This window comes from Pipistrellus hanaki, assembly GCF_964339955.1.
Source record: "Pipistrellus hanaki genome assembly, chromosome: X".
Taxonomy (NCBI): domain Eukaryota; kingdom Metazoa; phylum Chordata; class Mammalia; order Chiroptera; family Vespertilionidae; genus Pipistrellus; species Pipistrellus hanaki.
This window is the reverse complement of record NC_140524.1, coordinates 94,824,904-94,849,095: the sequence shown is the minus strand read 5'-3', so window position 1 is coordinate 94,849,095 and position 24,192 is coordinate 94,824,904. Positions and strand designations below refer to the sequence as shown.

The 24,192-nt window shown below is 38.9% G+C and overlaps 1 protein-coding gene and 1 long non-coding RNA gene across 3 annotated transcripts in view; both read right to left on the bottom strand.

Annotated features, from left to right (window-relative positions):
- The window catches only part of RPS6KA3 (ribosomal protein S6 kinase A3), a 109,842-nt gene extending 86,413 nt beyond the window's left edge, over positions 1-23,429 (bottom strand). Inside the window, exon 1 of one of the 2 annotated variants that reach the window (XM_084869564.1) lies at positions 23,019-23,429. In XM_084869564.1, the coding sequence (XP_084725690.1) occupies positions 23,019-23,087 (69 nt within the window). In that variant the 5' untranslated portion in view covers positions 23,088-23,429. Of the gene's footprint in view, positions 1-366; positions 460-23,018 lie in introns of those variants that run through there. The other variant, XM_084869566.1, reaches the window with a different exon arrangement.
- Positions 14,260-21,882, bottom strand: LOC311614718. The gene is made up of 3 exons (XR_014793704.1): positions 21,645-21,882; positions 19,463-19,504; positions 14,260-14,343 (listed from the first exon to the last, which is right to left on the bottom strand). It is a non-coding gene; the product is annotated as an uncharacterized lncRNA (long non-coding RNA).
- Positions 23,430-24,192: the final 763 nt, after the last annotated feature.

Below are 24,192 nucleotides of genomic sequence, written 5' to 3'. Positions count from 1 at the left end.
CTTTCTGGTCCTGTGGTTTTGGCCTGAGAAAATAGATACTTTTTAGGCCTGAATCCACCTCATGTTTTTTAGAGTGTACCCCTAAGGGGAATTCTGCTTATGAAACAGGAGTATGTTGAGATACGAAGAAAAGAAAACACGGTAGCCAAAATTAAATCTGCATTGTGAATAGCAAGTATTAGAATCGCCATGCCACGAAGGACAAACTTGTGTACATGAAAAAGAAAATGAAAGAAAATATTTAAAAACTATGGAGGACAGACATAGAAATAATCTATGAATAACAAATGTTCCTAAAGAAAAAAACAGAGCAGTTTATCAATCAAAAGTATAAGAAAACTTTCCAGTTCCGAAAAAAAAAAATACCTGAGACTGGAGACTGAGAAGGTTCAACAGAGATCATCAACACCAAGACATGTCCTGGCAAATGTTTTTAAATTTCAAGGATAAAGATATAATCCTATAAGCATACAAGCAGAGAAAAATAGGTTATTTTCAAAGGAACTAAAACCAGATTGACTTCAGAGTTTTCCCCTGCAACAATAAAATGCCAGAAGACAATGAAGTAATGACTTACAGAGTTGAAAAGGAAAAATTATGATCTAAGAATTTTATACCTTGTCCTAGTTTTTCATGTACAAATGCCACAGGAAATTATTCTTAGGTTTGCAAAGCCTTATAAATATCACCATCCTGGTAGTACCTTTTTTCATAAATTGTTCAAAGGTGTGTCCTAGACTATTGAAAGAGAATCAAAATAAGAATTCAAGAATATTGAAGTAAAAAAGAAATGGTGATGTATATGGGTGCCAACTTAATATCTAGAAATAAATGGATAGAATAGTTAAGCCCACTTAAAAAAAGGATCAAAATGAAGGAAAAAAATGATATAAGAATATAAACAACATAAAACTTTTTAGAAAGTTAAAGGTAAAATCCATAATCTCAGGTTAAATTAATGTGTACTCAAAATAAGAGTTAGTGGAAGAAAGGACAAACAAAGATTCTAAATTTTCTGTCCTAAAAGAATATTTAAAAACCACTATTTTTAGTAATTAGCTAGTAAATATAAAATTTTCAATGTTTTTAAAGACCATACAATAACCAAGAATTTTATTTACTTATTGCAGTCCAAATCACTGTAAGATAGTAACTGGCAGACTGTGAATAGTACTTTACACAGGCATTACATTCAACCCTGAGATCACAAGGTATGCATAATTATCCCTGTTTTACAGATGAGGAAACAAAGGCTCAGCAAAGTTAATTAGTGAATAGCAGAAGCAAAATTCAAACCCAGGTCTTTCCAGTTCCATAACTCCTTCATCACCATTTCATAACCTCCTTAACAAACAATCCATATGGCAAAAATAAAACCCGCCCTAACAGGTTTGGTCAGTGGACTGGGGACTGAAGGGTCCTGGATCGGATTGATTCCGATTCAGGTCAAAGGCATGTGTCTTGGTTGTCCGCACATCCCCAGTAGGGGATGTGCAGGGGGGACAGTTGATTGATGTTTCTCTCTCATCAATGTTTCTCTCTATCCCCCTCCCTTCTTCTCTGTAAAAAATCAGCAAGATATATTTAAAAATATAAAAAAATAAAAACCGCTGAAACCGGTTTGGCTCAGTGGATAGAGCGTCAGCCTGCGGACTGAAGGGTCCCGGGTTCGATTCCGGTCAGGGGCATGTACCTTGGTTGCAGGCACATCTCCAGTAGGGGGTGTGCAAGAGACAGCTGATCGATGACTCTCATCGATGTTTCTAACTCTCTATCCCTCTCTCTTCTCTCTGTAAAAAATCAATAAAATATATTTTAAAAAATAAAAACCCCCAAACATAATAAAAAACTTAAAATAAGATGAAGAGATCATTCCAAAATAATGTAATAAATGTAAAGTGTGAAGTATCTAGTTAAAATTAACGTAAATTTAATGGGATTTAAATTTACTGTAAATTTAATGGGATTCAGAATTACTGATGTTTTATGAATGATGATATCTTAGTTGTTTTTAAAAGTCTTTATATTTTCAGAAATATAGATGTAAATATTTACATCTGACGATGTATCTAGGATTAGCCTCAAAAGAATCCACTGGAGCCGGGGAGGGGAAGAAAGAGTGCATAGAGGGGGCGGTGATACTGTGGCATGTGTTTAAAATGCTTGATAACAAAAGAAAAACAAAGAAAAAGAAAGCAAGTGTTTGTAAGATTAAGGCCCAAAATAATCTGTGAGGCAAAAACCTTAAGCCAATAAGAAAGGTCATTTAATTTGGACTAACTTCATAATTAGTACTTAATATACTGTATGTAGTAATAATAACCACTACCATTTACTAAGGAATTACTATGCACCAGGTAAGTGCTAAGTCCTATAGATCATCTTTGATGCTTCTGACAACTCTGAGGCATTATCACTAATTTACAACTGATGAAATGAAGCCAAGATAGGTATGTTAATCTTTTTAAGCATTGTGTCCTCAATCCCTAGCAAAATGCCTAACAGATTGTAGGTGCTCAATAAATAATACGATAAATGAAAAAACCTACTATCCTGCCTAAGGTTAATAAGCAGAGCCTAAATTCAAACCCAAATTTTAGTAATGGTCTTTCATAGTAACAATAAAGATGTTCATTTCCTTCTGTGTTTGCTTCTCTATTTTTCAAATTTTCTATAATTAGCATGTGTTGTTTTCCCCCAAATATATCATTAAAATAATAAATGCAAATAGTATTGAACATTTAGTCACAGACTAACCTAACAACAAAGAATAAAATATATTTTGAGGACTATAACATAAAATAAATGGAAACAAAATAGAAGCAGGAATTTTAGCACACTAATTTCAATTAGCATAATGCACAAAATAAGGACCAAGCATATGATGTAATTTATATGAGAATAAGTAGATAATGAATTTTATAATGTATAAAAAATATAGGTTACTTTCAAGTATCTATGAAAAATTATAAAGACTAATTGAGTTTGGAGGTGGGTGGAGATTAACCAGAAAACTTATATGCATATATGCATAGCTCATGGACACTGACAAAAAAACATACAAATATAGGGGACATCTGTAATACTATCAACAATAAAGATAAATTAAAAAAAAAAAGACTAATGGTGTTCTAGACCATAAAACCCAAAATTCTTAGAAGCAGAAATTGCACAGATCATATCTTCTGGTTATGATAAAAACTGAATAAAGCAATAAACTAAAGCCCTCATTCAGAAATAAATATTCTTCTAAAGACATACTGGCTCAAGGAAATACTAATAACATCTATCATTTATTCAATTCTTATTTTGTTCAAAGTATAGTATTAGTTATGTTACACATATTCTCTCATTTAATCTCAACTAATCATTAGCAAGCCATGAGAGGTATGTTATTATGTACAGTAAAGGGAAAAAGTTAGCTTGAGATTTAATAACTTGTTAAAGATCACAGAACTATTAAGTTTGTAGATAAGGTAACTGCACACAAGTCTGAATCCAAAACTCATACTACTACACAGAAATGCTGACATATATTACTGTTAGAATTCACATATAGGCATCTAGTTATGTTCATTTTTCTCTGTTTATAAAAGAAAATTTTATAATAACTGGAAAAGACCAGAGTTCTTCCTTAACACATTTTCTGAAAGTGGCCATTGGTTAAGTACACTATTCTGAGGAGGTAATGGTTCATTTGCCTAACATCATTGATCAATGATTATATTTCAAACTGCATAATCTCCTAAAAGATATTCCTTTGAATATATTTATATTCTCAATAGGATAATTAAAAAAGAAACTATAATATTAGATGAAGTAGAGAAGATACGGTCAACATGATGTGTCACTAAATTTATTTCTAAAAAGCAGCATGAACTTGGAAAAGTCGCTATTTTCTGGTACTTATATGCAATCCGTAAGTTTGGTTGAACCTTGGCCAGGATGGATTTGAAAGTCTGTCCCTAACTGTGGGCAAGCCCTTAAGCCTCTCTGAGTTGTGGATTTCCTCATGCATAAAATATGTAGATGCCTAAGAGCTCTTCCAGCTTGGAAATGTTATAATCCTATGATTTTAAGGATTAGAGTTATTTAAGATTTTGTCATATTTTTACACCTGAGGAAATTACTGATTCTGTATTTAAAGCTGCTCTTATGTTATTTCTAATTACTTCTTTCTCTTCTGTGTCCAAAATAGTTTTATCTTATATCCTTCAGTGGTGCCTTTGTACCCACATGTAAGCAAGAATAACGCCAAAGAAAGGATTGCACAAATGTTGTCACATGAAAGGGAAATACTAATAAAAAGAAAACATAATTTTTCTGTGCAGGTTAAGGAACTTAGAGCAATTTTATAATTTCCACAATACAATTTTACTGTCTTTACTTTGCTAACATCGAAAATTATTAAAATGTCAACTTTTAAATGCCTCTGTCAACTCCCAGACAGCCTTATTCCTACCTTCCTACTATCTTCAGACCCTATTTCTCAGTACTCGTGGAGTTTGTAGTATTTTTCATTCCTGCCTGATGATCAGAATCACCTAAGATTCCCATTCATGATACATTACCTGGCTTACCCCCAAACCAAAAATGAATCAGAAGTTCCAGAAGCCCCATGGCTCAGTATTTCATTTTTTCAAAGAGGCACCTTAGATGATTCCTGTGATTAGACAGTCTGGGAAATCACAGTGTTGGAAAGATCATGGGCTTTGGAGCCTGATATATGATTTCAAAACCTGGCTTTATCCTTCATTATAGGTGTGACTGTGGGCAAGTTACTTAACATGAGTCTCAGTTTTCCAATCCACAAGATTTAGATGCTAGTTATGCTGAAGGTTGTGGTAAAGTTCATTATGCTTAGCCATGCCAGTAAGTGTTAGCTTCTCTTTCTTCCTGCTCATCTTGCCACAGGAAATGACAAATACAAATATTTGAGGGGATTCTGATGAGTCCCTTACCCTAACGGGTCCACTTCCATTTCTAGGACTAAAAATCAGAGTACTAGAAAACTGGTTAATGCATTACTTGTGTTGGCTAATTTAAGAGTCTTAGGAACAGGTTAATAATTTCTTCTGGCTTCCAGAGACTCAAAGAAGCCTTCCTACCTAAAACAGACATAACCGTTATGCTAGGCTTCAAAGTTCAAGCTATGTGGTTGTGGCAAGATTACCTGAACCTCTTGTTTCCTCCTCGGTAAAACAAGTGCTGCTTAAATGTTTGCTGAACTAATCACAATACATTATTGATAACTGTTAACTTACAATCACTTAAAATAATTAACTTAAACACAGTCTTACAAACATCTTTAACAAAAAGAAGATAGCAATAATAGCTTATAAGTGAAATGAGACAGTATGGGATTTGCTCAAATATACAGTATATCAGAGATTAACATTCAAGCAAAACTCTTATGAAGTACCAACTGTATCTCTTTAAAAAATTAAATGTATTAAGGTAACATTGGTTAATAACTGTTTCAGGTGTATAATTCCATAATACATCATCTGTATATGGCATTGTATGCTCATCACCCAATGTCTAGTCTCCTTCCATCACCATTCATCCCTCCCTTTACCCTCTTCATCCCTCCTTCCTCACCCCTCACCTTTGTTAATCACCATACTTCAACTGTATCTTAACATAAAATGTTTTAGACAAGTTTGGAGTTGACTGAGGAAAAGAAATCCAAACTGCTTACTCATTAAAAAAAGTGCATGTGTTTAAAAATTATCATAGGCATAAACACACAATCTGGCAACAAAACTTATTTCTGAAAAAGTAATCAGAAATATAGTTTCTAATTACAGCTCTATGATTAATTCTAGCTGCACATATATTATGCATATACACTATTAGTAAGAGCACTTTACTAAAAGTATTAGTATTAACTGTTCAGATAAGCTATAATTTAATAAAAGAAAATTTAAAAAAACAAAAAATCTGGTAACATTCAAGACAGAAGGAAAAGTTACCCTCAATTCTTAAAAAATAAGAAAAAAAAACTTCAAATCCTATTGAAAGTAATTTATTTACTGATTTTTTTCTATTAAAGAACCATAATTTCTCTCTTGACTTATTCAAATTATTCTTTAATGCACCTGAATTTCATTCAGTTTCTGCCCTTTGCTTGTAAGGTTTATTTCCAGACATTTAATATTTTTACTACTATTTTGAATGAGATATTTTCCCCCATTATCATTTCTAATTAGGTAAGCTATTTATTGATTTCTGGACCTATTTTGTATAATATCACCTTTAGACTATCATTAGTTTTAACAAACCTTTTTAGTGGTTTCCTTAGATGATATGAATAGTAATCTTTTATCCTTCCTTTGACTATCTTTGATTTTGTCTAATTGCACTAGCAAACTTTTAGAATGTAAAATCCAAGTGAAAAAAGCAGGCATAGTTTTAATGAGACTTCCTATAATACTAGTGACCTGGTGCACGAAATTCGTGCACATTAAAAGGAGATTAATTAGAGAAAATAATTTAATATTGCTATTTGCCCTTTCTCTATAATAGAAGTGTCAGAGATGAAAGAAAATTAGTAAAATGTATATGAAAACCTTCCTCCTATTAGAGTCTGGGGCTCACCATGGGACCCAGAGTCAAGTCCCCGCCCAAAAACATGCACCTCAAAATTAAGTGAGACCCAGACCTGGCCAGCTCCCCCCTCCCCCAATTGGGCTAGATCCAGACCTGGCCAGTCCCACCCTTGTCAAGCCCTGCCAGGCAGGGGGCATAGACTCAGGTCCCCTGGCCCAGTGCCAGGATGGGTGGTGTGGCCTGAGGTCCCCCAGCCCAGACCAGGGAAGGGGGCATGCCTTGAGGCCAAGACCAGGGCAAAGGGTGCACCTTGAGGTCCCGTCAAGCCCAGTCAGGCAGGGGGGGCACAGCCTCAGGTCCCCTGGCACGATCCTCAGGTGGGGGGAGCGGCCTGAGGTCCCATGTTAAGCCCCACCTGTGGGGGGAACAGCCTGAGGTCCCCCTGCCTGGCACTGGGGCAGGGGGAGCAGCCTGAGGTCCCCTAGCCCAGCACCAGGATGGGAAGAGCACCTTGAGGTCCCCCGTCAAGCCCCATGGGGCCGGGGGAGGGCATAGCCTCATGTCCCCTGGCCTGCACTGGGGTGGAGGGTGCAGCCAGATGTCCCCCAGCCCGACACCAGGGTGGGGGACATGGCCTGAGGTCCCATCAAGCCCTGCTGGGTGGGGAACATGGCTTGAGGTCCCATCAAGCCCTGCTGGGTGGAGAACATGGCCTGAGGTCCCCTGTCAAGCCCCACAGGGGCAGGGGAGGGCGTAGCATCAGGTCCCTGCCGATTGCTTAAGGCTCCTTAAGGGAACTTGGCCTCAGCTGTGGGTGGAGCCATCTTTGTGATGGAGTGATGGTCAATTAGCATATTCCCTGTTTATTAGATAGGATGTCCCCATCAAGCATAATGCTGGCTATTGGTCTGATATATATTTGATTTTTTTCCATCACCATTTATTCCCTCTATGTTCTTTTCCACTTCACCGCCCTCTCTACCCCCTCCATCACCACACTGTTATCCATGTCCATGGGCTCTCTTTTTTTTTTAAATATTACAAACACATAATTTTATTTCTATTTTACTACATTTTTAATTGAGAACCCTTGACTTTTATCTAATGCTTTATGACTTTTTAAACTTTTTAATTAGAAATGATTATAGGTTCACAGGAAGTTGCAAAAATAGTACAGATGCTATATACCCCTAACTCAGTGGTTTCATCTTACATAAATCCCTGTCAAACACATGAAATGTATACTGGTACAATGCCCAGATTCAATTCGGATTTCATTGGTTTTACAGGTTCTCATGTGTGTGTGTGTGCATGCTATACATTTTACCATATGTATAGGTTCCGGTATCTATGATCACAGTAACAATTCTGAACAATCCATCACCACCAAGGTCCTATGTTTGCCCCTTTAGAACGTGATCCACATCCCTTTATACCACCCTCTTAACCTTGGTAACCACTAACCTAGTCTCCATTTCTACAATTTTGTCATCTCAAGAATGTTATATTAATGCAATCACAATATGTAACTTTCACTCAGCATAAATTCCCTTGAGATTCATCCAAGTTTTTTTTTAAATCAATACTTCATTTTAATTGCTAGGTAGTGTTGGATGGTGTGGATATACTACAGCCTGTTTAGCTATTCACCTATTGAAGGACATTTGGTTTTTAACTTTTAGATATTACAAATAGATCTGCTATGAACATTTGTGTACAGACTTTTGTGTGGACATACATTTTCATTTCTCTGGGATAAATGCCCAGGAGGATGACTGCTGGGTCATATAAGAGTATGTTTAGTTTTCTAAAGAAATGGACAAACTATTTTCCAGAAAAGCTGTATCATTTTACATTCCCATCACCAGTTTGCTCACATCTTCAACATTTGGTATTGTCACTATTTTTTATTCTGGCTGCTCTAATAGGCAAGTAATGATATCTCATTGTCTTTTTTCATTTCCTGGTAGCTAACCATGTTGATATCTTTTCATATGCTTATTTGCTATCCATATATTCCCTTTGGTGAAATGTCTGTCATCTTTGTTACCATTTAAGTTTCGAATGTTCTTTATATATTCTAGATACAAGTCCTGTCTCAGATACAGGTTTGAAACATTTTTCACCCAATCTGAAGCTTGTGTTTTCATCCCCTGAATTGGATATTTTTCATAAAGATTTGAATTTTTATTAAGTCGAATTTCTTTATTAATTATTAGTATTGTTATTATTTTAAATCCTCTCCTGAGGGTATTTTCCCATTGATTTTTAGGGGGAATGGAAGAGAGAGGAAAAGACAGAAACATCGATGTCAGAGAAACACATTGATTGGTTGCCTCCTGCATAAGCCCCAGCCAGGGCCCAGGCTAGGAAGGATCCTACAACCAAGGTTCGTGCCTCTGACCAGAATTGAACCCAGTACCCTTTGGTGCACTGGGTGACACTCTATCCACTGAACAAAAACGGCTAGAGCTATTTTCATTTTATGGATTGTGCTTTTGGTATCTGGTCTAAGAACTCTTCACTTACCCCACTGTCCTGAATATTTTCCCCCTATGTCTAAATTGTAAGTTTTAGTTTTACATTTCGTATTTAAACCCACAATCCATTTGAAACATTTTTTGTGTAAGTTGTGAGGTTTAGGTCAAAGTTCACTGTTTGACCTATGGACGTATAATTGCTCCAAGCACCAGTTAAAAAGGCTAGCTACCTTTCCTGAATTGAATTGCTTTTGTATATTTTGACAAAAATCAGTTGGCTATACTTGTAACGGGTCTATTCCTGGGTTCTCTAGTCTATTCTGTTCCATTGATCTACGTGTTTATCCATTCACCAATACTAGAGCATTTTGATTTCTGAAGCTATGAAGTTTTAAAATTGGGTGGAGTGATTCTTTCCACTTTACTCTGATCTTGTTTTTCAATATTTTAGTTCCTTTACCTTTCCATATGACTTTTAGAGTAAGCTTGTGTTAAACCTATAGAAGGAATTGAGGAGAACTGACATGTTGTATTGGGTCTTCCAATCTACGGACATGGGATATCTCTTCATTTATTTAGATCTTTGATTTCTTTCATCAGCATTTTTTAGTTTTCAGCATACAAATTCTATATATTTTTAGATTTATACCTGTTTTTTTTGTGTGTGTGTGTGTTTTTTTTTTTTTTTTTAGCAATTTCAAATGGTACTGTTTTTCATTTCAGTTTTCACACATTTACTGCTAGTATATAGAGATTGAATTTACCCTTTTATGCTGATTTTGTATCTTACAACTTTCCTGAATTCACTTACTAGTTATAAGGTTTATATAGATTTCTTAAGATTTTCATTGGAGACCATCTTATCACTTGAAAATAGGAACAGCTTTGCCCTAACTGTTTTTGCTCAGTGGATAGAGTGTCGGCCTGCGGACTCAAGGATCCCAGGTTCGATTCCGGTCAAGGGCATGTACCTTGGTTGCGGGCACATCCCTAGTAGGGGATGTGCAAGAGGTAGCTAATCAACAATTCTTTCTCATCAATGTTTCTAACTCTCTATCCCTCTCTCTTCCTCTCTGTAAAAAAATCAATAAAATATATTTAAAAAGAAAATAGGGACAGTTTTATTTCTTCCTTTCAAATCTGTATGTCTTTTATTATTTCATTTTCTTGCCTATTATGCTGGCAAGAATTTTCAGGACTATGTTGAATAGCAGTAGTGATAGTGGACATCTTTGTCTTGTTCCTGATATTAAAGAGAAAGCACTATTAAAGGCTAAGCACTTTCACCATCAAGTTTAATGTTAGTTGCAGATTATTTTTGTAAATGTTCTTTGTGAAATTGAGAAAGGTCCCCTTTTATTCTTAGTTTTCTGAGTTTTTAATATGAATAAATGTTTAATTTAGTTTAATGAATTTCTGCAATATGATTTTTCTTCAACTTTTTAATACAGTGGACTAAATACATTTATTTTTGAATACTGAACCAGTCTTACATCCTTGAAATAAAACCCACTTGTTCAGAGTGTATAATTTTTTATATGTTGCTGGATATGTTTTGTTAATATTTTGTACATAAGTATGTGATCTATATTTTTTGAGGAATACCGGTCTGTAGTTTTCTGTAATGTCTTAAGGTTTTGGGATCAGGGCAATAAAATGAGTTATGAAGTCTTTCCTCTTCTATTTTCTGGAAAAGACTGTGTAGAACTTATATAATTCTTATCTCTTTATTTTTATGTTCCTTCTTTTACCATATACTTTTACCAGATCCTTCTTTTACCATATACTTTTGCTTGGACTACCTATAGCCATTTCAGGGCCTGGCACAAATTCTCTAAGCTTTGCTTCATCTGATGTTGCTTTGATTGCACCTTCATTCCTGAAGAATATTTTCACTGGGGATAGAATTCTGAGTTGACAGTTCTTTTCTTCCAGTACTTGAAAAACAGTGTGCCATTTCCTCTGGCTTCTATAGTTTCTAGCATGGGACCTGCTGTTATTTGAATAATTGTTCCCTTATAAGTGACTAGAGGCCTGGTGCACAAATTCGTGCACCAGTAGGGTCCCTCGGCCTGGCCTGTGGGATCAGAATAAAACCAGTTCTCCGACATCCTCTAAGGAATCCCAGATTGCGAGAGGGTGCAGTCCACGCAGTGGAACCCCACGGGTGCATGATCAGGGCCAGGGAGGGACTGCAGGAAGACTCCAGGACATGTCTGGCCCATCTCGCTCAGTCCCGATCAGCTGGACCCCAGCAGCAAACTAACCCACCAGTCAGAGCATCTACCCTCTGGTGGTCAGTGCATGTCATATCAATCTGTTGAGCAGCCTTATCATTAGCATATCACACTTTGATTGGTTGACCAGACGATTAGACACTTGGCATATTAGGCTTTTATTATATAGGATAGTTCATTTCTCTTTAACTGCTTTCAAGTTTCTTTCTCTTTACTTTAAAGTCTGGCTTAAAAAAATTTTTTAAAAATATATTTTATTGATTTTTTTACAGAGAGGAAGGGAGAGGGATAGAGAGCTAGAAACATCGATGAGAGAGAAACATTGACCAGTTGCCTCCTGCACACCCCCTACTGGGGATGTGCCCTCAACCAAGTACATGTCCTTGACCGGAATTGAACCTGGGACCTTTCAGTCTGCAGACCGACGCTCTATCCACTGAGCCAAAGTGGTTTCGGCAAATTTTTTTAATTGTGGTAAATGCACATAAAATTTACCTTAAGCATTTTTAGTGTACAGTTCAATATGTTAAGAATACTCACATTATACAACCAATCTCCAGAACTTTTTTATCTTGTAAAATTGAAACTTTATTCCCATTAAACATCTTCTCATTTCCTAATGTTGGATTATGATGTGTCTGCATGTGAATTATTTTGGGTTTTTATTGTTTGGGTTCGGTCAGCTTTTTGAATCTGTAGGCTTGTATCTTTTGCCATTGGGACATTACAGTCATTATTTCTTAAGGTCCATATTTTTCTCTGCTTTTTGAGACTCTGATGACATGTTAAATCTTTTATTAATGTCCCCCAGGCTCCTGAGGCTCTCTTCATCCCCCCTCCCTGTTTTTTTCCTGTTGTTAGGAGCAGGCAATTTCTATTGCTCTATCTTCATTTTTCACTAATTCCTGTCGTCTCCATTCTTCTGTTGATCTCATGTAAATTCATTTTAAGTTACTGTATTTTTCAGTTCTAAATTTCCATTTTCTGCTTTATGCCTTTTATTTCTTTTCTAAGACTAACACTTCATTTGTTTCAAATGTGTTTGTGATTGCTCACTAAAGCATTTTTTATGATAGCTGCTTTAAAATCCTTGTCAGATAATTACAACATCTGAAGCATCTTGGTGTTGGTATCTATTGACTATTTTCTCATTTGTGTTGTATTTTCTAGTTTCTTAGTATAAGTGATCTTCGATTGTATAATGGATATTTTGGAGATTACAAGACACTGGATCCTATTTAATCTTTTTTAGAAGGCTGTCCATCAGTTGAGATGTAGTGTGAGGGCAGGGTGTGTTTGTTCAATTTCCTGCTGGGCTCCGCCAACATTCACCCTGGCAAAAGTGGAGCAATGAGTCACACTGCATTTTTGCAGATGGGTGGAAGTTCAGCTCTCCTCTTGGTACCAGTGAAAGTGGGGCACCAACCTGCACCACCTCATTGCCTCTGTCTAGGGGTATGAGCTCAGCTCCCTGATGGACTACACTGACAATAGGGGGTAGGGAAGCAGAGGGCTAACTGGCATTGCTTTGTTGCTGCCAGGTAGAGTGGAAAGCTGAGTTTCCTGAAGGGCCCAGCTGAAAACTTGGGAGGGGAGAGGGGGAAGTGGACTGTCAACTATCCCTGCCATCCACTACTTTGTTCCACTTGGCAGATGCTAGATGTGGGCAAAGTCTCAGCTCCCCAGTGGGCCCCACTGACATTAGGGGAGGGGGGAAGCAGTGTTAAGTAGTCCACCTCCAACCACCTTGCTCTGCTTTGGTGATGCTGGGTGAGGATGGAGGCTCAGTTTCTCAAGGACATAGGGTAGGGGGGAAGGCTTAGTGGAGACTAGCCCTATCTCACACTATCTTAGTAAGTCTCACTGCTTCCAGGTTGGGGTGAAGGCTCAACTAGCTGCTGAACCCCGCTGACACTTCCTTAGTGAAAGCGCCACTTCCTTTACAGAAGGTGAGAGGAGGAAAGATCAGGTCTCTGATCACCCTGCCATACACCCAGCAGAGGGAATCAAAGTGCTGTCTGCTTTTGTTAGGCAGGGAATGGGAGATTAGGTTCCTGATCTACCTAGCCAATACCACTGTGTGCAGGAATCTGAGCACTGCCACTTGCCTCCTTGGACTAGGGTGTTTTTCTGTTGATGTTTAGCTATGTAGGGTGGACAGTACAAACAAGTTTACTATTGTTAGACTACCATTTCCCCAGTCATCTAGCTAGAGAACAGGCTTTTCTTGGGGCCTATTTTGTCTGTTCTTGGTGGTTTTAGGTTGGAGGCCTTTACAGCACCCAATGCAGGATATATGAGAGGAAATAAGAAAACCCAGGGAACTATTTGTGCCATGCCTTGAGTTCCAAAAGTTGTAGGCAGTCTGCCTTCTTGTTTTAACCTTCCAGGTTGTTTCTGTGTTTGTGTGTTGTGTCATATCTAAGGTGTTTAGCTGTAAAGGAAGGACGTAGGAGGAGTAGGGCTCCTCCATCTTGGCAAAACCGATGTGTCCATCAACTGATGAATAGATAAACAAAAGGTGGTATATCCATACAATGGAATGTTACTCAACCATAAAAAGGGATGAATCATCGATACATGCTATAACATGAATGAACTTTTAAAACACTATGTTAAGTGAATAATGTCAGATACAAAAGACACATATTACATTATTCCAGTAATACTAAATGTCCAGAATAGGCAAATCTACAGAGACAGAAGCAGATTATTGGTTTCCAGGAACTGGAGGAAGAAGGAAATAGTATGACCATTAATTATTTATTTTGGGAGTAATAAAAATGTTCTGGAATTAGACAGTGGTGATGACTGCCCAACCTTTTGAATATACTAAATACCACTGAATTGTATACCTTACAAGGGTGAATGTTGTGGTATGTAAACCATATTTCAATTTTTAAAAAGATTGATTAGGGTTATTTAACCTAAGTTTAACTCCCTCCCCACCCCCAAAAAACCACCAATGACTTTAGCTTTTCTTTTCTTAGACTGTAGCAAGATAATTGGCAACTTTTCCAGGTTGAGCCAGATCCTGTTTTCTGGTACTTTGAGGGAGTTTCATACAGATTTTTCTGAAAAAAGAGGCAAATATAGAGAGGTAATGATTTAATATGCTGTAGTTAAAAAACAGAGCACAAATACGAAAAAACACCAAGAAAACAAAACATAAAAAAAGAAGAGAAAAAAGAAAAGAAAAAACAGAGCACAGTTACTCAACACATACCTAGGCACTTCTGAATGGAGCTGATAAATAACATCTAGGCAATCCCCTTATACCAAATACCATAGTTTTGTTTCAAATGATCATAAGACAGCTGTTTAGAAATCTCAAAACATTTTTTCCATATACAATGTCACAAAGGCCGCTTCTTAGGCCAGCTCACAAAAGCCTATTTAACCCATGGTATATTTGAAGAATAACAATTTTATTTTTCTACTCTACTGATACATTCCCATAAAACATCTACTCATGCAAGTGACCTGAAACCTCTCTCTTCTGTAGGAGATTTCACATAGACTGAACTACTCACCTAAACTCAAGCAGGAAAGCCAATGGAATTTGCAATCTGTGAGACTTGGGTCTGAATCCTGTCTGCTCCACTTACTAGCTATGCAACTATAAATAAGTTACTTAACCTCTCTAGGCTATAGTTTCCTCATCAGTAAGTTGGGGATAATTATGTCTACCTCATTCAAATTGGTATATAGGTACAACTGTCTAGTCAGAGGTGGTATTCAGTAATTCTTATTCTACAAGATGTATCAGTCCCCCTTCCCAGTATTAATACAGCACAGTATACTGAACAATGCAACAAATTTTGATAGCTAAATTTCCCCAATGTGTTGGTATTATCATTTGAATGAGAAATGTCACTATAAAATTAGTGAAGTTGTAGAAAGTGCAGAATGGTGATTTGAGGGGCATATACCACCTAGCAGGGTTTATCATAACCTTCAAGGTAGGAGAGACAAAACAAAGCTGATTAAACATAATTTAAATAAGTATATTGAATATATTTTTCATTTAGAAAAAATTTTAGCTTATTAATTTCACTATATAAATAACAGAAAGTAGAGTTGGAAAACACCAGTATAGGAAAAAAGGGTTCAATTTGTACTAATCCTATAATCTAGAACTGTGCTGTTCAATGTAGTAGCCAATAGCCACAGGTGACTATTTAAATGTAAATTAATGAAAATTAAATTTAAAATTCTATTCCTTAGTCATACTAACTCATTTTCTGGTGCTCAATAGCCACAGGTAGCTAGTGGCTGCTGAGCGATGCCAATTTACAAGTTTTTAAAAATAATTTAAAGTGAATCTTTCCTATTATTTTATATGGTTTTCAGAAAGACACTTCTACCCCTAAATGTGAATGACCAAAGTAACATTCTGGTAACTGTGGTTTTAGGTACAGGTTCTACAAGATTTCTAAAGTGAAGACTTCACTCCTAAAACACTGCACTTGAGATGCACTTCAGTCTATTAATGTCAAAATGATCTTTTGCTTAGGCTATCATTTCACATCTGCTTCTAACACATATCAAATGACTAAACCAAGTTTCCTATAACAAGCTTTGTGGACCAAAGGATTAGAGGCCAAGCTCTCAGGAATCAAGATGACCAGGTCAAATTTGAAGATGAGATCATCATCATATGTCAGATTATAAAAATCAATTTACACGGTGAACAAAGCATAATTTGTTTTTTAAGTATGTAAGAGACCACAGATATATTTGTCAAGATGGGGAATCTGATTTAAATTATGTACTGCTGTAATCCTATTTATATTAGCAAAGGAGAAGAATGACAGGAAATATAAAAGAACTTTGGGATTTACGTATATGTGTAAGGTATCTAATATTCAGGAAACTAGCACTATTTCATGATTACCCCTCTCCCCCACCCACACCCACACACTGGTATATACACAAACACAACCTAAAATACAATGTGGAAACCTGACTCCAGATGGGGGAGTAGGCTAACTTTCAGTCTTCTAGCTCCTTTTTCTTTGGTTCATTCACATTCCTTCCTAGCTGACACCTTCAAGATAGGAAGGTAAAATATGCAGAGTAGGTAATATCAGTAATGGAGCCATTTCATTATGGTATGTTGAAGCATAAAATCACTGTTCATTAGTAGGTAATATGCCCATCAAATTACTTCTGGCCCCACAAATATGTATATATGATGGGCAGAGATCAGAAAAAGGGTGAGGACACTATTTTACATTGTTTGGTAAGCTGCAAGTGTAAATCTTTTTAAAAGATAAAATAACATTCCAAAGTTTAAAAAATGGCTGCATCAAAATATCATTAACCCTAGCTATCTGTATTCTAGTAAGGTAACTTCTCTAGGCTTTAGCTTCCTTATCAGTAAATTAGAAGCAATTAATTTAAAAATGGGAGTAGGCAAACTAACAGCAGCATAAAGTAGCAAATGATAAAAGAGTTTTTAAAAACGGAATATTACACGTAAGTTACAGAGCAAGTCAATGTAGGGTCCATTTAGTAGGGGCAATTAGTTTGACATTAAAGTAGAATATGGCCATTACTTGTCAGAACATTGCAAAAAAGTTTACATTATTTTAAGCTTTTATTTAAATTATTATGAAGTTTTTAGTTCACTATTAAGATGAAAAATTATTGTACAATTTGGAAAGATTTCAATTTAAAATAAAATAAAAACTCTTTTGACAGTTAAAGAAAAAAGCTTTGATACAGTCAATTAAACATAACAGCTCATTTCCAGCCAATATTGGATTATGTTACTATAGTTATTAGACTTTCCAAAACTGTGTTCTGCAAAGCATTTGTGTCCTTTGAGACTTCATAGGTGGTTCAGAAAAAAGGTTCTGACACCCAGCCTCAAATGCTGAGGCTGTATCCTTTTTGTGGATTCATCAGGTACGCTATCATCTTAAAAGTTCTAAGTTCTGCAGTAAAGATATTGGTCAAATCTTGTTTAACTCCACAATCCCCAAATTTATTTCATTATGCCATGCTCCTTTGTTTCTTTGGGAGGGGGGAGATGGTTATTGGGGTACAGATATACCTTTAACATTTCCAGAGACTTTTCAGTTAAAAATATTGTATGTACTATTTAAAGTCCCTTAAGTATCAATGCCACCTAACAGAACAAATCCAAAGGGTTATACTTCTAGGCAGGAAAATCCAGTTACCGATGGCATATTCAAAAAACCAAAACAAATGTGTTTAGAATAATGGGAAGGGAGATGTGCCATATCAATTTTTGTCCCTAAAAATGAAATAGCAAAACTGATCCTAAAATTAAAAAGCACATTTCTTTTGGTATGTCTTAAACAGTAAGTTAAAGTCCTACCTATTGATGCCATATACTGACTTTATCCATTTCTTCTGGGACACACTTCCTTCAAGAGGTTGACATACAGAATATGCCATATTTCACTGATCATAAGACACAATCATGTGTAAGATACACTATTATCTTATGTATCACTACAGGGATTATAATACACCCTCCAATTTGAGAAATATTAAAATGTGAACATATTTCCCTTTCTTCCTTCTTCCACACATATTTTTCAAAATGTCTATTTGTTTTCCCCATTTAAAGACAATATGGAAGAGGGGAACAATACAAAAAAACAAGATTCAAGAGATTTCTGTTCACCTTACCCTTACAATTACATTCAGATATTATAAAGGCTCTGTTTAAATAGATCAACCAAAGAAATCATTTTTAATTGTTCTGCTTGATTCTGAAAAAAGAACACAGAACTTTTTCAGACAGTTCTGTTAAGAGATGATTCATTATAGCTATTATTTATTAAACACCTAAACCACATACTGAAATAAGTGCTTTGCATATATTATAATTTCATTTAATTCTCACCACAATTCCATGTGGTAGATATTTTCATCCCTATTTTACAGACTAGGATGTTGAAACATAGTGACATTAAATAACTTGCATAAGATTAAAAGTTATAAAGTGGCAGAGCCAGGACTCAAACCCAGGTCTTTATGACTCCAGCGCTTTATGACTATGTTCTTTAACATTTTGCCATACATCCAAATTATCCCACAAAATCACTTCCAAATTATAAGGAGATAAGTAAAATTTAAATACTTAACTGCTAGGAACTAATGTATTGTATTTATTTAAAGTAGGCCAAATGTATTAAATAACAGTTATGCTCTATAAGCATACATTTTATCCTGAATCTGTTTTATAAAATGTATACAGTATATTTGTGTTGGTTTTGTTAACGCGATACATTTTACTTAACAATTGAGATGTACAGTTGTTTCAGCTTTATTTTTATTCTATTTTGTATTAAATTGATAAACGGGTCTATCTGAGATCTGACAATGTTCCAGATAAATGATACAGGAAACTGCATCAACTCCAAAAAGGAGGGGCATCTAATGTCAAGATTTAAAATACAGTTGCTTGTTTTGTCTTTTTATTATCTGAATTGGGGAATAGGATATGTAACATGTATTTGCACAACTACATTCCAATGATTTAAAATTTATCTACCAAAGCACATGCACACCGGGGCACAATCACACTCATGAGTTACCAAGAAGAGACCACCAGGATGTCACTGTAGTGCACTGTGATCTTTTAAAGCATACAGTCTGCACTGGCAAATTGGGCCACTTGATGTCACCCATCATTCCCAGTCTGGCAGATCACATGTCCCTGAGCATGGAACTTTAGGACAAATTTTGTCAATGGCCACAATGGTATCAATTTTTAAGTGGATGATAAATTTTTAAAAAATCTTTAGACCAATTTTTCTGCAATTCAGACTTCTGATAACTAACCTGCTATGTTTTATCATTCTATAATTTAGAATGCAATATCCTTGGTCAAGAGTATATGTCCCAATTATGCCACTCTTCTCATATGAAATAGAATAATACTCGCTGTGATTTCCATAAATGTACTAAAGAAAAGGTAAAGTCTGCCTATACTTGTTTCTTTAATTAGATAAGTTTATTTATTTTAAAATTTAAATACACCAAACTTTCACATTTTGGGTCAAACCTATTCATATAGGATTAAGCTGCCAAAATAAAACAAATTTTCCTAAATTTTAGTTTAACAAAGACTGACATCCTATATTATAATCATTGAAAACAACATGTTCAGTAATGTGTCACAGTTACTTGACAGTTGACATGTAACAATACCTGTCCTCTCCTCAGATCTTCACTTGGGGGAAAGAAAAAAACCTGAAAGGTGGTAAAAATGAACAGGAAAAGGAAAGAAACTTAATAAAACATATTTTTGCAAAATCAATGATCATACTTTAATAGAACGTTTTTCCGTACAGATGAAATATAAGAAATCGAATATTGATATAGTAGAAACACTACAGAATCCGAAATAATCTTTATGGTTAAAAATGACTGCATAACCACTGAAGATGGTTTTCAACACAAGGATCTCATTTTTTATAAGGAAAAATATATAGTTACTAATTTTCTATGCATTATGGGTACTTGTTACTTAAAGGAACTCAAGGTGGCTCTTTTTATATAACACATTTCTATAAAGAAAAATAACATCTTTAATTTTATTTTTGAAAACTGTTCCTCTTTAGCTTTAATACCATTTATTCTTACTTGACTGAAACTGACAAAAAAAAAGTATCACTTTAGATCAGGCTTATTGTAATAATGGCAAGGATAATACAAATTCAGCCTTATTCTAGCCTATCATGTTCTGGCCCCTGCTTGAGTTCAACTACAAGGCTTTTGCTTTGTTTTAAGCATGAGACCTATGTGAGGTCTTAAAGGATAGAAGAAACTGCCTGTACTTTTGGTGAGGTACTCAGGTGTTGAAGATTGTTCATATTTCAATGTAAGATTAAAAATGATAATAACAGAGATCAGATTGGTCACCACTCTATTCCTGACCTTCATAATTCATTCAGTGGACATCTACTGGGTTCATAATATGTCTGTGCCAGGAATTGTGTTAAGTGCTGAGGATACAGAGAAAAAGTTTCTGCTTTCAAGAGTTCTACCAGGGATGAGACTATAATTGTAAATTCTTATAGCGACCAACCCTGAAATCTTTTAGCCTGGAGAGAAAAAAAATTTGATTTATTTACTCAAGTTAAATGACTATTAAAAAACAACAACAACAACCAACTATCCTAGTCTGGTTAAATACAACTATTCTCTGCTAAGAACTTACTGGGGAGGAGATGGAAAAATAGGAGCCCAATATAAGACTTCAGAATGAAAATTCTCAACTTTTTCCTTACTGGATTCAATCTTTTCAAATTTGTATCACAAGCAATTTACTTGAAGGTGTTAACCAAAGGCAACAACATATTTAAGGGCAACTTGTTAAAAGGTAGTTTTAATAAATCTAGGCAACACTGGCTCTGTTTTAACATACCTTATGCTATAATACCAAGAAAATTCTTTTAAAATGGCAAATTTTATGATCCTATCTGCCAGGTTCTGGAAACCATGACAGTAACTGAAATAACTAGGCTTTAACAAATGAGACCTCTGTAATACCATAATTGTTTCTGAAAAATACATGGTCTCTAACTACAGGATTATTTATTTATACCATGAATTTTTCCACAAAGGATTTGAAGCAACTGCTCTGATATAAAGCAAAGCACATGAATTGGATCCACCTGGCCTTGAATTATGGCTCTACCATTTACTATTTATAATCTTTGTGCCCTTAACTTCTGAGATTCAGTTTCTTAATCTGTAACAATGGGGACCATAAAATCCATTCTCCTGGGTTATAGGAAGGATAAAATGAAATAGTATGCAGCATAGTGCCTGATATATAGTTAAGTCCTAAATAAATATCAGCTCTGTGCCTTCCTTATCCAAATGTACGATATACAGAAAAAGGATAAGGTGGAATTTTAAGCGATTTTTTTTTATACATGGATGCATACCAAGCAGAAACGTGGACTGATTATGAGTTGCAAATGTGAATGTTTGCATCTAAAATTCAGGCTCAAAGCAAATTAAATTTCTTTCCACAAGGTCAGCACTTTGAGAACATATTTGATTAACCTTTTAGCTATCTTATTTAACAAAAAAAAAAAAAAAATTCTGAGGGAAAAGAGCCCCCGAATCTTATTTTTCACACTACCCATTCACAGGATGATTGAACATTCTCGATTCGATTTTCTTATCAAAAGCCTTATAGTATTAGTTGGCTAACATAATTTCAAATGAAATGCTCGTCATTCTGCCAGTCCTAACAGCATGATTTCCTTAAAAAAAAATAGGTAACATATATCCTCTTTTCTGTTAAAGAGCAGCGCTTCGTTTAGGGTTTAAAAATACGACCCAAGTGGCAAAATCGGAAGCACGATCACAACTCTACCTGCAGGGCGCTTCAGACGGCAGCAGAGGTGAGTAGGGAACAAACTGAAAAGCGCTTTGCACGGATCCCCCTTCCCCTTCCCCTTCGCGATTCTCGAACACGGCGTCCAGCATCTCAGATCAAACTGAGCCTGGGTCTCACTGACGTAACCGGTAACCCTATCCGCCGCTCACACTGCGGAGGCTGGCAGGGCAGTGCCGCCAAGTACACCACTCATCCCAGCCTGCCCCATCCCACCCCCGCGTTCAGTCATGCTTTCCAGAAATGGGGTCACACAGGAACTATTACACACGCACACACCGCAGCCTACCAGCCTGTGATCCCCCAAAGTCCGCTGCGGGGACAGAAGACGGCAAAAAAGTCAAGAAGGAAGAATCGCAGAAGCGCCACCATCAGGAATTGATTTTCCGCTCCGGAGAGGAGCGAGGATGCCCTGGAACGGGGCTCGCTCGGCTTATTTTTTGTGTGCGGACCCCGAGTTGGTTCCGGGATCTCAGGAGCGGCTGCGAAAAGCGGGGTGCTCCGGTGTGTCTGGGGAGATCCTGTTTGGTTATATTTGGTTTTTGGCATTGGGGGTGGGGGGGGGGTGGCGGCTCGGTCAGGGACGGTCATCGGATCCAGGGGCGAGGAGACCCAGAAAGCCTTTTGGGGCGCCCGCCGATCCCCTTGAATCTCACCCTCTCTCTTCCGCGGGCAGGAAACTCAAGTGAAACTCGCAGGAGCGGGGATCCCGGGGCTCAGCGACCTCAGAAACGGGGGCTTGGGGAGAGGTGGGGGGGAGACCTCAGGCTTCCACTTTCTCCTTTGCGGCAGCAGAAAGGGCTGCGGCAGAGGGGGGACCCCGCAAAAACCCTCGGCTGTCCCGCACCCCTTCTCCGAACCCCCCCCCCCCCAGGTCTCTTGCGCCTGGGCGGTTCCTGCCCCCGCGCGCCGGTCTCCCCGCAGCAGCCCCGTCCCCAGGCCGGACCCGGAGAGTCCCCGCTCCGTGGGGAACACAGCCCATACCCCTCATTCATCCCCCAAAGCCATCAGGGTCCGCGGAAGCCCCCCACCACGCAGGGCCAAACTTCCCAACTCTTCGCAAGACCCCGCTCCGCCTCCCGCTCCCCCCACGCAAAGTTGCTGGCAATCGGCTCCTCGCAAAGCCCCGGCGCCCACTCCGAACCCCACGCGCCGCCACCCCGCGGCCCCCCGAGCGAGGGCGGGTGGCAGAGAAGGGCGAACAGACGAACCCCAACTCCCCGAACCGGAATCCCAGAGCGGGGGGGACCGGCGAGCGGCCGGAGAAGGGGCCGCGCGGCCGGCTCCGGAGGGGAGCCAGCTGGCGGGGTGGAGGGAGGGGGCGCGCCGCCCCGGCCGCCCGGCGGCACTCACCTCAGCGCTGTCGGACGGGCTCTCCACAGCCATCTTCTGCCACGGGTCCGCCAGCTGCGCCAGCGGCATCTTCCCCCCCGGCCCACCGCCTTCACCGCCTCCTCCCTCCCCACCCGCCCCGCGGCCGGCCCGACTCAGTCGCCGCCCGAGCCCCACGGCAGCAGCGGCGGCGGCGGCTCCCCTGAAAGGGCTCGGCGTCCGCACCGACCCTCGAACACCGCGCGCCCGGCTGGAGACGCCCGCGCGCCAAGCGAGAGCCTCGCGCTGCTGCCCGGCACCGGGGCTCGCCCCTTTCTTCCTCTCCTCCTTCCGCCGCGGGGACTGCGGCTCCGCCCCCCGCGCCTGTTCCCGCGCCCGCTCCCGGCAGAATAGCCGCCGCCGCGCGCTCCCCCACTTCCGCTCACAACATGGCGCCGAAGCGGTACCTGTCTCTCAGAGCCGCGCTCCGCCGGCGCCGCCACCGCGCGCGCACGCGGAGGGCGGGGCCTTCGAGGACACGCCCACGGCCGCCGGGCTTGGCTCCGCCCCCCTCCCTCGCCCCAGCCCCAGCTCCCCGGCCTCGCCTACTTTCAGGAAGGGCGAGCCCCGGAGATCTGGGGGCGTTGGCGAGAGGCGGGGAGGAAAGAAGAGGTGAAAAGGCAGGAGGGGCAAAAGGCGGGGAGCCTTTCACTGCCATGGGTCCCAGCAGTTCGGAGGCTCCTTGGGGATGGAGAGAACAGTGGTCCCCGCGCAGCTGTGGAGGGAGATGGGAGAGGACAGGGGCCACAGCCTGGTGCCCAGGACCCCGGGGAGGGGAAAGGGCGTGGATGTGTCTATCCGGCCTGTCTCCTCTGTGGGGGCGTGTGGGTACACCGAGTCTATGGGTACATCCCATGATGGCCAGGACCCGCCCTCTCCAGAGTCACAAGCTGGCCATTCACCTGGCCCCCACACCTTTTCCCACCACGGGGACATCTGAAGGCTTCTTGCTGGGCGCCCCCTGGGAGATAGGCTCTCAGTTTGGTCCAAGACTCTCCAAATTAACGCTCTTCTGTTATATTTTTAATATTTGGAATTCATTCATCTTACATGAGTCACCCCCCAAGTCCGCAGAGCCCTTAATCCCCCCCATCCCCTCCCCCACATACACACACACTCCTTGCTGCCTAAATCTTCACAAAGGGGAAAACAAGCA